Raw genomic sequence first — 14391 nt, 5'->3', positions numbered from 1 at the left:
TCACAGTGATGTTGAAGATGCTACTCTATATCTCTACACAGATGCGCAATAGGTTTCTCAATTTTACTAGATCAAACTACTGCTCTCTCCCCTCAACCTGCTTGTCCCCAGGGTATTGAGAGGGTCCCCATCTCAATAAAAGTCACCACCATTCACCTCATTACTCAGGACCTGAATGAAGGAGTCATTATACTCTCCTTTTCATTCATTATATCAAATTCCTATTAGATCTATCTTTAATCTACTTTGAATCCAGCCACTTTTCACAGTGGCTGGATTCAAAGTAGTGACACTCTCTGTGTGTCACTAGCACGCAGTCTAAGCCAGCATCACCTCTAGCCTGGACAACTGCAAAGACTCTAGACAGAGTTTAGTTTTCACTCTCGTCACCACCTGAATATATTTTCCACTCGGGTGACAGAGTGAGTCTTTAAAAATGTAAGGCAGCTGATGCCACTTTTTTGCTGCGAATCCTTCAATGGCTTTCCATCACACTTAACCCCAAATCTAAACCCCCTTCTCTGTTGAAAAGACCCTAAGTGATAGTGCTTCCACTTATCTCCCTTCTATCACTTTTCTCCTCACTCACTCAGTGCCAGCCACACTGGCTCCTTTGCTGTTCCTTGAGCATCTTGAGCTTGCCAAAAACAACTCTGCCTCTATTCCTTTAACCTTGGGAGTCCTCTGCATGAGAGATTCCTTCCACAGATAGCCATGTGGCCCTCCAGCTCAATCTCTGCTCAAATATTAGGTTTTTCCTGACCACAACATCAAAAGCAGCACCCCCTAGCTCTGTTTTATGTTGCTTCATAAGCAAATATACTGTCACTACTATATGTGTGTGTGTGTACATTTGTTTGATTCATTTATGAACTAGCTTGTATAAACACCATGAAAATGGAGACTTTGTTTTGCTCATTGGTGGACCCCATTGTCAGGAATAGTACTGGGTACTTTTCAATACATGGGGAGTTCTACTCATGTTAAATTGAGCTGGGTTTAGCCAAGTACTGCAACCACTACTTAAGTACGCCCTAGCAAATAAAGTAAGCAAAGCAGTTACATGGAATTAGTTCTCCTATATCCCATATACTTTGCAGAATCTAAGTTTGATAATAACAAATTATTCATTTTTATTTAGGAAATCTAGCAGCAGTGTAGCAGAAAAGAAATTCTTTTATTTCATCAGAGTAACTAGAAGAAAACAAATATTTATTTTTTAGAAGTTTCTGTATTTAAACAATGACGTGATTAGTTACTTGACTGAAATACTTGTAACAAAAGAGAAAAAAGTTTTCCCTGGTTTTATGTATTACTAAATAGTTCTATATAAATAAATTATGATATTGTGGAATAAAATTAGTTTTAACACTCAAATATTTTGGATGCCTTTTATTTCTTCTTCTTGTCTGATTGCTGTGGCTAGGACTTCCAAGTACTATGTTGCATAAGAGAGGTGAAAGCAGATGTCCTAGCCTTGTTCCCAACATAAGGGGAATGCCTGTAGTTTTTGTCCATTGAGTATGATGTTGTCTGTAGGTCTCTCATGTATGGCCTTTATTATGTTTAGGTATGTTCCTTCTGTTCCCACTTTACAGAGAGGTTTTTTTTTTTTTAAATAATAAATGAGTGCTGGATTTTATCAAATGCTTTTTCTGCATCTATGGATATGGTTTTTATCCTTCATTTTTTCTATGTGGTGAATCACATTTATTGATTTGTGAATGCTATACCAGCCTTGTATTCCTGAGATAAATCCCACTTGATCATGGTGTATGATCTTTTTGAGGTATTGCTGTATTTGGTTTGCTAATATTTTGTTGAGGATTTTAGCATCTATGATCCTCAGGGATACTGGCCTATATATATTTTTTGTAGTGTATTTATCTGGTTTTGGAATTAGGATAATGCTGATCTCATAAAATGATCCTGGAAGACTTCTCCTGTTGAGTTTTATGAAATAGTTTGAGAAGGAGAGGTGTTAGTTCTTCTTGGAATGTTTGGAAAATTCTCCCGTGAAGCCATCTGGTCCAGGACTTTTGTTTGTTAGGAATTTTTTGATTACTGCTTCAATTTCACTAGGTATAAGATGTCTAATCAGATTCTCTGATTCTTTGTGATTTATTTTTAGAAGATTGTATATTTCTAGGAATTTATCTATTTCATCTAGGTTGTTAATATTTGACAGAGAATGCAAGTACATACAATGGGCCAAAGATGGTTTATTCAATAAATGGTGTTGGGAAAACTGGACAGACACATGAAGAAAAATGAAACCACACCACCTTCTTATGCCACACACAAGAATAGGTTCGAAATAGATTAAAGGCCTAAAACCATAAAAATCCTAGAAGAAAACATAAGCAGAAAAACCTCAGACATTGCTCATAGCAATATTTTCTGATGTATCACTGCAGGCAACAGAAAGAGAGAAAACAAACAAATGGGACTTCATCAAACTAAAAAGGTTTTGCACAGCAAAGGAAAACATCAGTGAAATTAAAAGACAACTCACAGAATGGGAGAACATATTCACTGATACATCTGATAAGGTGTTAATATCCAAAGTTTATAAAGAACTTAGAGAAGGCCAAGATGGAGGTGTAGGTAGACACACTGTGCTTCCCCACACAACAAAAAGAAGGACATCAACTTAAAAACAAAAAATAACTAGTACTGACAGAAAATTGAACTGTATGAAAGTCTGACAACCAAGGAGTTAAAGAAGAAACATTCATCCAGACCCGTAGGAAGGGCAGAGAGGGCTCGAGCAAGGCAGTGGCTGACAGCTGGTGGACCTTATGAAGCGGCAGATTGTGGAGGGGCAAGGCACATAAGGTGGCTGGAGGACCAGGCAGTCCCACATTCACGCACAGATAAAACAGGCGAAACTGAGGAGCGAGACAGACCATGAAATGCAGGGCTCCAGGGCTGGCGAAACCCAGGGCTCCAGCGATGGAAAATAAATCCTAAAGGAACTGATTGAGAACACCTGTGTGGGTTGAGGTGCCAGGAGAAACCCCCAGTCTCACAGGAGAGTTCGTTGGAGAGACTCACAGGGTCCTAGAATGTACACGAACCCACCCACCTGGGAACCAGCACCAGAAGGGACCAATTTGATTGTTGGTAGTGGGGAAAGTGACTGAAAGAAGGCGAGAGCTGAGCAAGCGTCACTGTCCCCTCTCGGACCCTTGCCCCCCAACAGTGTCACAACCCAGCAATTTGGTTCCCCTGCCCAGGTGAACACCTAAGGCTCTGCCCCTCACTATGTAACAGGTGCATCAAGAAAAAAAATGGCCGAAATGAAAGAACAGATCAAAGCTCCAAAAAAAATACAACTAAGTGACGAGGTAGCCAGCCTATCAGATGCACAGTTCAAAACACTGGTGATCAGGATGCTCACAGAATTGGTTGAATTTGGTCCCAAATTAGATGAAAAAATGAAGGCCATGCTAAGTGAAATAAAGGAAAATGTACAGGAAACCAATAGTGATGGAAAAGAAACTGGGACTCAAATCAATGGAGTGGACCAGAAGGGAGAAAGAAAAACAACCAATCAGAAAAGAATGAAGAAACAAGAATTCAAAAAAATGAGGGGAAGCTTAGGAAACTCCAGGACATCTTTAAATGTTCCAACATCCGAGTTATAGGGGTACCTGAAGGGGAAGAGGAAGAGCAACAAGTGGAAAAAGTATTTGAATAATAGAGGAGAACTTCCCAATCCGGCAAAGGAAACAGACTTCCAGGAAGTGCAGGAAGTTCAGAGAGTCCCAAAGAAGTTGGATCCAAGGAGGAACAAACCAAGGCACATCATAATTACATTAGCCAAGACGAAAGATAAGGAGAAAATCTTAAAAGCAGCAAGAGAAAAGGAGATGGTTACCTACAAAGGAGTTCCCATAAGACTGTCAGCTGATTTCTCCAAAGAGACCTAACAGGCAAGAAGGAGCTGGAAAGAAGTATTCCAAGTCATGAAAGGCAAGGACCTACAACCAAGATTGCTCTATCCAGCAAAGCTTTCATTTAGAATGGAAGGGCAGATAAAGAGTGTCCCAGATAAGACCAAGTTAAAGGAGCTCATCTCACCAAGCCCTTATTATATGAATTGTTAAAAGGACTTATCTAAGAAAAAGAAGATAAAAAACATGTACACTAAAAAGACAGCAAACTCACAATTATTAACAATCACACCTAAAACAAAAATAAAAACAAACTAAGGAAACAACTAGAACAGGAATAGAACCACAGAAATGGAGATCACCTAAAGGGTTATCAACAAGGGAGAGAGAGGGGGAAAAGATACAGAGAATAAGTAGCATAAATGGTAGGTGGAAAATAAACAGGGAGGGTAAGAATAGTATGGGAAATGCAGAAACCAAAGAACTTACAAGTATGACACATGGACATGAACTAAAGGGGGGAATGTGGGTGGGAGGGATATGCAGGGTAGAGGGGAGTGAAGGGGGAGAAATGGACCAACTGTAAATATATTTAAAAAGAAAAAAAGAACTTAAAAAACTCAACATGAAAAAAATGAAACAAAACACAACCCAATTAAAAAATGGGCAAAGGACCTGAATAGACAAGCCCTCATAGATGACATACAGAAGGCCAACAGACATAATGAAGAGATGTTCAACATCACTAATCATCACAGAAATGAAAATTAAAACCACAATGAGATATCATTTTATACCTGTCAGAATGGCCATCATCAATAAATCAACAAACAACAAGTGCTAGTGAGGATGTGGAGAAAGGGGAGCCCTTCTGCACTGTTGGTGGGAATGCAGACTGGTGCATCCACTGTGGAAGCAGTATGGAGATACCTCAAAAAATTAAAAGTGGATCTGCCTTTTGACTCAGCTATCTCACTTCTGGGAATGTACCCATAGGAACCTCAAACACTAATTTGCAAGAACATAAGCACTCCTATTGTCATGGCAGTGTTATTTACAATCTCAAAGATAATGGAAGCAGCCCAAGTGTCCATCAGTAGAGGAGTAGATAAAACAACTATGGGCCATATACACAATAGCATATTATTTGGCTGTAAAAAAAAAAGAAGAAAAATTTCCCTTTTGTGACAGTATGGATAGAATAAGCCAATGAGAGAGAAAAAAAAAAAACACTGGAAGGTTTCATTTACATGTGTAATCTAGTGAACAAACTGAACTAATAAGCAAAACAGAGACAGACTCACAGATGGAGAACAGACGACGGCTATAGTGGAGGGGAGGGGAGGGGTGGAGGGATTGAGGAAAAAGGACTCACAGACATGGACAAGGACAACAGTGTGGTGACTGTGGGGAGGAGAGTAGTATAAAGGGGCTAAATGGTAATGGAAAAAATACAATAAAAAATTTAAAAACCTCAAATACAAAGTCACATCAAAGTGTTAATGAACTAAAAATAATCCCCTCCCTTAACAATTCCTTTATAAGAGTCCCCAACTGTGGCTCTAAAACAATAGGTAAATTCATGAGACTTAAATTCACCATAAGATAAAGTTGCCTTAACCTGCTGCATGTCTAAATTATGACAGATACTCTAAGCCAAAGAAACTAATTCTCTAACATGAAACTATTTAATCCAATCACTAAAAACCAATGTACAAGTAAAGTTCCCGTGGATAACTCTCTTGAACCTCTTTTACTTTATCTGTGCTTTTCTTATGACACATCACTTTTTTGTTTACACATGTGGGCATTTTTGGACACAGGTTGTTTGTCTGCTTCATCTTTGCCGTCTCCTCTACAGCGTCAGCACAATGACTGGGGACTCAGTACACATCTTCCGATGAAAGAGTAAATAGTGGAGAAGGTTCAAGTTGAGGAAGAATGGCAGTAATCACAGCAAAAATATAACAGTGGAGATATACCCGCAGAGTTCTAAATGGGCACGATTACTGCTTTTCTACGTCAGATCCGTGAGTGAAAAGTGTAGAGTGGTGATTTTCTAACTTTTTCATCTCATGGCATACACATAAACTAATTACCAACATTATGAGCACAACAAGAAAGTGTATTTTTGGCTGATCTGAAAAAAAATAAGTATACTTTAAAAATATTTTATTTATATATTTTTTAGAGAAAGAGAAAAGGTGGGAGAAAGAGAGACATAAATGTGAGAGAGAAACACTGACTGGCTGCATCTCATATGCGCCCCAACTGGGACTGAATCTGCAGACTGCAGGGCACGTGCCCTGAAGGGAATCGAACAGGTGATCCTTCCCTTTGAGGGACAATACCCGACCGACTGAACCATAACCATGAGGGCAGGAAAAATTTTCATTCATTCACACCAGACAGCTATCATTGTGTTGGCTGTTGTCAGTTTTTTACTTGACAATCTAAGGGAATAAAAGGGGTCAGTGACCCTGACTACCTAGTAGGTAGTGTATGTTTTAAAAATTCTTGTGGCACATTGGTGTACTGCGGCATACCAGCTGAAGATCGCTGGTATAGAGTTAGATAAATCTATAAAAGTGGTTTATGCCCACTGTTCTGTTTCACAGTATTTGTCACAACTGTACCAAAGCAATCATTTGTGTCATCATTTGCTCAATATCTGCTTTTTCCACTGTAAATCCCAGAGGGTAAGAACTGTATAGGGCTTCTCAGAGCCTCAGCATCTCACAGCAGTGGGGGCCCAATAAACGTGTTCTGAATCAATGAGTGCAGCTGGGGCTGTGTACGCCCCTTCCTAGCTGGGCTTACCAGGTGCTCACAGCTGCACAGAGTCGAGTAATTTGTCTTCCATGGTTTTAGAATGTACCTTTTTTCACATGCTTCTTACTACAATTGAGAGTGTCTTAGTCCCATGTATGATTTAATCAGTGTTTTTTCTTTCTGAGCATTACATAAAATAATATTGTTTTAATGAATGATGGTGCTTTAGAAGCAGTAAAATATAGTTATTACTAATTTCACTGTAATATGAAAAACATAAAAACTTTAAGTACTTACATCAATTAAATCTGAAAGATCATGAATATAATACTTGAAAACTGAGGCATTGGTTGCTTCGAGGGTTAGGAGATATTCATTCCGCGCCTTAATTGACTTTAGCTTATTTTCTGAATACTTTGCTTGTCTCTGGCAAAGAAGACAAAGTCATTTTTAAACAAGACAGAGAAACATCTATGAATTTCTATTAATCTAAACAATTTATTCTACATCTACAGATGACCTTTGAAGTCACTTGAGAAAAGTACATTTCAAATCTGATTTGAATAACAAACTAAAATTACCCAGCTACGGGGTATAACAACAATGTATTTGGGCTTTGGGCCCATTTGCAATGAAATTTCTTTGTTAATATTTGAGTTCTCTACATTGTGTATTAAATACTTGGCATTCACTACTAAATGATGTCCAGCTGTTATTACATGATTTTTATGTTTCTTAAACATTTTGTATTCCCTTGGGAGGAAATTCATGTGTCTATTTTTACAAAAATTTACAATCTGTGCCTATCAGTTATTGCATCAGTGTTCTTCAGTTTGTCGCTTCAAATAAGGACAATAAGTAACCTCAAGTGAGGACAGAAAGACTTGGCAATCTATTTTTACTTACCTTTTCTTTCATTTTTTCGATTTTCTTCACAGAGCTTCGTCGCTGATGTCTCTCTTCTAGTCTGATATGAAAGACCGGATCTCCGGATCTTCCAATCTGCTTTTCTTCCTGTTTCTCGGCCTCTTTCAGCTTGCTCTCTGCACTGATGCTCTCTGCATGATACATGTGGTACGTTTTCATCACCTGCGAAATGTGACCCAAATTGTTAAAAGACGCCTGTTTGTAACTTAGAGAGAAAATGGAAACCATTATCTGACACATATGTTAAAAATACCATCTTCCAACTTTCAGACTGTTAGTAAAATAGATGAATTATGGAATACTGCTTCTACTTAAAGCAAACAGAAACATGCAAATTAAATTCACCTGCCAGAAGAGGTACTTAGGGGACAGGCCTTGATGAAAAAATGATTTAGAGTCTTAGGCATGCTTTCAGTGTGCTTAAAAAGGTCCCTTAAGCTTAAAAGTGTTTCTCTAAAATCTCCTCTGCATTATTAATTTGCAGAATAAACCATTATTCATGGACACATTTTAGCCTAACCTTGGATTTATTTAAAAACGCTTTAAATTAGTACAGCCCTTACTAAACTGTATTGCTTAAAATCTACTTGTCAAAACACAAAACATAAATAATAATGCTCAGGCACAGTTTCAATATAAAATATTGTTTTTCTGACCACAAACTAATAATTTATGTGTAATGTAGAAAACATACAATAGAAAAAGAAGGAAAGGAAAGGAAAAGCAAGCAGAGGTAACCACCGGTAAAATGTGGGTACACAACCTTCTAGTCTTTTTCTTATGAAAACACACACATACACACACCTCATTTTGGAATGACAGATATCCTCTCTCATACGGTATTTCTACTTTTAATGTCCTATGTCCCTTCTTCGCTTAATTTTCTTACATCACTAAATATTCTTCTAAGACATAATTTTAAGGGCTGTATAGTATTTCTTTATATGAGTGTAGCATAACTTACTTAACTAATTCCCTATTGTTGAACATACTTCAACTTTTTGCTTTATTCAATTCCTTAATGTATACCCTATCCTTTTCTCTTAGAAATGATACCCACAATTTGCATTTTAATAAATTTAGAAATAGAACACAAATTTTTGCATGGTAACCTTTCTACATATACTGCAAATTTATATAATGAATTCTTATATTAAAAATTTGGTTATATTTAATTATAGAAATATTTGTTCACAAAACTGTGTCATATTTACTGGGATACGTTTCCAAAGGAGAATTGTAGAGTTAGAGAATAGGCACATTTTTGAGGCTTTTGAAACATACCGTCAATTTAACACTCTGCTAAGTTGAAAACATAACCCCTCTATAATCTCTCAAAGCACTTTAGATAACATATATGTTTAACATTTTCTCAAATAATATATTATTCATTTTATATCCCTATAATTAAAACTATTATATCTTGATATAATCTCTTCTTAGATAAAAAACAGTAAGTTCAGATTTTCAGAGAGTTTACCTGTAAACCAGAGTCTTCCAATATAATTTCAATCTGCTTTTATCTGCAGAGTCGGACACCTAGACCATGTCCGAAACCTGTTTGTTTGGAGCACAATTACAAGCCTTAAAAGAAGCAACATGTGTCAGGTCTGAGGACTCCAGCACAACCGCATCAAGGGACATCTGGATTTCCGCCCCCAAGTAATGGTGGTGGCAGGTTCTCTTACATTAGGTTGAATTCTCACCCACTGAAGATAGGTTGTATTTTATTTATACATAACCTGAGACAATTCTGTGACTGTCTCTGTGATTAAGGTACAGTTGTTAAGAAGATGAGATCAATGTCACACTTTGAAGGTAAGGAACTTGATTTTTCTAATTTCAAAATGAGTTATAAAATAGTCTGAGTACTGGAAACACCACTGGAATAAACACATCTACTTAGGTTGGATCATATGAAATTGCTTTTTAAACTTACATTTAAAAAGGGATAAAAATCAGCATTTTTAATGGTTTAACATAATTCACATTCTCAAGATGAGTATTTTGAAGAGTAAAATGTTGGGTTAATGAAGAGCCTTTACTTATTTTCATAAAGTCTGATGATGATGTCTTTCCTTAAAAATGTAAGCTAGCAAATGAAGTAGAAGGCACTGCTGAACAAGAACAAAGTAAGTGCTAACCTATAAACTATGGCAGCTTTTTCTGAGTGGCATGTAACGGCAAAGTCATCTGTTTTTATTAATTATCAAACTTGTAGGGGGAGTTTGATTGGCTACTTCAGTTTAAAAGAAAAATAAAATAGCATTAGGAAGCAGCTGGGCAGCTAGGGAATGAAAAGGGAGTCACCCTGCAGCTGGGCAAACAGCGAGGTCAATGCATCTACTACACACCTTGCATTTCTAGGCTTGGCTCTGTTTATATTCCCTGCCCAAAGCAAACCCACATACCATTTGGGTGCTGGTTCCAGTTACATCTTTAAATAAGAGGGTGAAAAAAACAACCTCTCTCCCTCTCTCAAACACACACACCCACGCACATACACACACACGTTGCTCAGCTGTCTCTATTCTTCTTGTCCATAGGAAAGAAGAAATGAGAATGTGTGACTCTCATCATAGATGCATGAAAAGGCATCACAGACAGCCGTGGGTACCTAAGACATCTTTTTAAAAAATAAATCACAAAAAAAAGAACTGATCTCCTGACACTTGCTTTACTTAGATGCTGAGGACTAGTGGAGGTAATTTGCACAAACTAAGCCTTAAAAAGAAAGGATCCCAAGCTGGCTGCCAACATAGCATTTCTTATTAACTAGCCTGGGTTAAAAGGAAAACATTTGAGCCTCACCTAACACTAGCAAGAAAAGGGTGTAAACATCTCATGTAGCTCAGCACAATAGTTGAGGATTCTTTACCCAGTGAAATGTCTTTGTTTAGCTTTCCAATTTGACTTTGGGTTTCCATTATTCTCTGAAATGTTAACAGTTAAAATGAATGACTTTTTAAAAGTTGGGGAGAAAAACACTAAAAGCTTCTTTGAGAACACTAATTGCAGATGAGTGCAAGTAGTGAGTTTTAAACACTGCATTATTTAAAAAGCTGTTGACAGAAGTTTAATGTATTCTGTATATAAAATAAAATAACTGACAGTTCTCTTTTTCTGAGAAGAAAAAGAAAGCTTTCAGTTTTTCAAAGGTGCATTTTGGATACATATACACAGCAAAGAACACAACAGCTTCTCCATCAGCTTAATGCAAACACAAGCGTTTGCATACCAAATGATGATAGGCTTATATCCATTTAAATGTACTCCAATAGCATATTTCCCTGTTTGAAATTTCTGCTAAAACTCCACGCATAATTCTCTATTGAACACATTCAATTTATCTTTCTGCTCTGTCTTTCCTTAACTGCAGGAAGAATATAGTCATGTAGAAGGTGGCCATATCATGGATTTCTTTGCGAGACTGCAAAATACCGACAGACCCATATAATGTATCTGACACCACTTTTGCACGCTAAACAATAAATACATACATACATACATACATACATAAAGTATCTATAGTAAATTTCAATATTCAGCATCAAGAAATCATTATGTATTTGAAAACTATCCATGTGTTGGAGAAGATCAGTTGATTATGGCCATAGGTTCTACTGTCTAATGGCTGAGACGTTAGAAGACATGGTTCCAGGAAGGGATCTACCAGTTACTAGAAGTGGGAAAATTATTTAACACTTCTGCTCACCTTATAAGGTTGTTGTGGATGCCCATTGTGCCTGTGTATGTCCAATTTCAACTTTACTTGAGTACTTACTATGTGTGTGCATATATGAGACCTGTCCAGAAAAAATCCAGCCACTGTTAATAGAATGAAAACAGTTTGCACGATACTGATGTAGCCAAGCAGCCAAGGAGAGTGGATGGAATGCACATGCGAAGGCAATGACGACTTCGCTGTACTAGTCGGGGGCAGTAGACACTGTTCAGTGACCATATGTATTGTGTGACCACTGCACTCAAAATGACTGAGTAGGGCAATGAATCTGCATTAAATTTTGTGTTAAGCATGAACATTCCTCCATGGAAACTATTTTGATGATTCAGAAGGCCGCAGCTATGGGCAACAGGTGATAGGCAGCTTCATCACAACGTACTGGCACAGCATCGCATTTCATGCAGAGCTTTTTTTATGAAACATCAAATCACCCAGGTCACTCAGGCCCCTAAAGCCCAGATTTGGTGCCCTGTGACTTCTGGCTCTTCCCCAAACTAAAATCTCCTTTGAAAGGGAAGAGATTTCAGATGATGAGATTCATGAAAATATGATGGGGCAGCTGATGGCGACTGGGAGAACTGTGTGAGGTCCCAAGGTGCCTACTTTAAAGGGGACAGAGGCATCATTGTCCTATGTACAATGTTTCTTGTATCTCATATCTTCTTATTTTTTATATCACATGGCTGGACATCTTCGGGACAGACCCTATTTATGGACATTATTCATACCATTAATATATGTGGACATTGGGCTGTGCTATAAGGATCCTGACTCCTCCAAGGGCCCACATGGGCCTCAGTCCCTCCCTCCAGGTTACGGTCTCTGCTCTGTTAAGCCAGGTGTCTGGGGACTTATTTTAGACAAGGGTGGAAGGCAAGAACTTTCCCTAAGAGAGCACTCATTATATGGCCTGCCGGGATCTTTACACCTGCAATCTGGAGTCTTCTTGTTTTTTTCTACACTGAGCCAACCTTGGTGATGAATATAGCCTCTGAAGCCAGGCAGGCCTGGATTTGAGTTCTGGTGCCACCACTGACCAGATGAAAATGTTTCTTAATTTTTCTGAGCCCCAGTTCCTCTAAGGCAATGTTGGGATCAGGTGAGAGGATGTATGGAAGCACAACACGGGACTGGTAATTCTCATTCTTGACAGTTTGTAAGGTACAATGTAGAAGTAAGCATCCAGTGTCTGGGGCCTGGCTGAGTGGCTTCATATCCAGGCTCTTGGCAAAGAGGCACAGGTGGCTGTCTACCCCCCACCCCCCCAAAAAAAAGCACCTGGGAGAAAGAACTAAGGAACAATAAAAGCAGAGGAGATGCAGGCCCTTCCTGCTATTTCATATTGCAACGTGGGCTAGGGAAAAACTAGTCTTCCAGGGAGGAATGCATAAGAATTGACTGCATAGATACCTACACGTTCATAAAACACACTACTTGAATTCATACGTTGAAGAGGCCTAATTATCTGCAGGGTACCTCTCATGGTTAGCACCCTTTCGATGTATGACGACAGATACTGTTCAATTAAGTGGACATTAGCCCAGGTTCCAGGGAGCAGTGTACACTGATCTCATTTATTCATGTACCCAACAGCTACTCAGTATCCCTAAGCCAGGCACTGCACTAGAGATGAAGTCCCTACCCAGTAGGAAGACACAAAAACAAGCCTACTGTTACTGTAGGACAAACAGGAAGAGGCAGTCACTTATTTCAGGGAAGGCTGGATGGGAGGTAGATGGAGAAAGATTCCTAAACTTCTATTAAATCAGCTTTTATTTAAGTCTGGGAGCTCACTTGGGAAGAAAAGTGGAGGGGACTATGTTTTATTTGTATAAAGAATATGAAGACAGGAAAAACCAACCTCAACATTAGTGTCACTGTGCCCCAAACTACAATGGACAAGTCAAGATCTCCCATCCCTTACCTCCCACCTAAGGCCTGTGAGTGACACTTGTCTTTTTTATTGTCATTTGTGGCATCAGGCTAGAAAAGCTGATCCCTGAGGTTGGTCCCATTGATGACCTTTCATAACCCACCTCCTCTACTTAGGTCCATATGGCTTTCCATAAGTCAATGAAAACAGAATTTACAAAACTTAATCATATTTGCAAAGTAACTTTTACAGGAAAATTCACTTTGAGTGGTAGTATACTTACTGGTGGTTAACAGCTTAGACTCACAAAACAGACTGTTTAGGTTTAAGTCCTATCTGTGCAGTTACTTGCTGTGTGATCTTGGGCAAGTAACTTGACCTTTCTGTACCTCAATTTCCTCACTGTAAAATCAGCATAACAATATTACTCACTGCATAGGGTAGTTGAGAAATTAAATGTGTCAACACATGTAAAGAACTCAGAAAGAAAGACCTTGACATATACAAAGTGCACAGTAAATGTCAACTACTGATTGAAAAGTGCACCATAAAAGAAATTTTGCCCTGGCTGGTGTAGCTCAGTGGATTGAGCGCGGGCCTGCGAACCAAAGGATCACGGTTCGATTCCCAGTCAGGGCACCTGCCTGGGTTGCAGGCCAGTTCCCAGCAGGGGACACATGAGGGGCAACCATAAATAGATATTTCTCTCCTTCTCTCCTTCCCTTCCCCTCTAAAGATAAATAAATTTAAAAAATTAAAAAAATAATTCATTTTATTTACAGGTAATGGCCCTGGCTGGTGTGGCTCAATGGGCTGAGTGTGGGCCTGTAAACTGAAGCATCTCCAGTTCAATTACTGGTCAGGGCACAAGCCTGGGTTGCAGGCCAGGTCCTGGGTTGGGGGTGTGCAAGAAGCAGCCAATGGATGTTTCTTTCACACATTGATGTTTCTCCCCCTCTCTGAAAGTAAATATATAAAATCTTTTAAAAAAGGGTAACGAATTTCACAGAACTAGAACAAATATTCCAAAACTTTATGTGGAACCACAAGAGACCCTGAATAGCAATCTTGAGAAAAAAGAACAAAGTTGAAGGAAGCACACTATCTGATATCAAGCTATATACTATTGATATAAGGCCAGAATAATAAGAAAGCATGGTACTGGCAAAAAAAAC

At 38.6% G+C, this 14391-nt stretch overlaps 1 protein-coding gene across 5 annotated transcripts in view; it reads right to left on the bottom strand.

Annotated features, from left to right (window-relative positions):
- The window catches only part of SRGAP1 (SLIT-ROBO Rho GTPase activating protein 1), a 277168-nt gene that overhangs the window by 89482 nt on the left and 173295 nt on the right, over positions 1 to 14391 (bottom strand). For all 5 annotated transcript variants that reach the window (XM_053662053.1, XM_053662052.1, XM_037140307.2 and 2 more), the window contains exons 5-6: positions 7578 to 7760; positions 6969 to 7097 (exon numbers count right to left, since the gene is read on the bottom strand). In XM_053662053.1, the coding sequence (XP_053518028.1) occupies positions 6969 to 7097; positions 7578 to 7760 (312 nt within the window). The remainder of the gene's footprint in view (positions 1 to 6968; positions 7098 to 7577; positions 7761 to 14391) is intronic.

Source organism: Artibeus jamaicensis, unplaced genomic scaffold (assembly GCF_021234435.1).
Source record: "Artibeus jamaicensis isolate MK-2021 breed Jamaican fruit bat unplaced genomic scaffold, CSHL_Jam_final contig_233, whole genome shotgun sequence".
NCBI classification, from domain to species: Eukaryota; Metazoa; Chordata; class Mammalia; order Chiroptera; family Phyllostomidae; genus Artibeus; species Artibeus jamaicensis.
The sequence above is the reverse complement of the archived record's forward strand: the minus strand, read 5'-3'. Positions and strand labels throughout refer to the sequence as shown.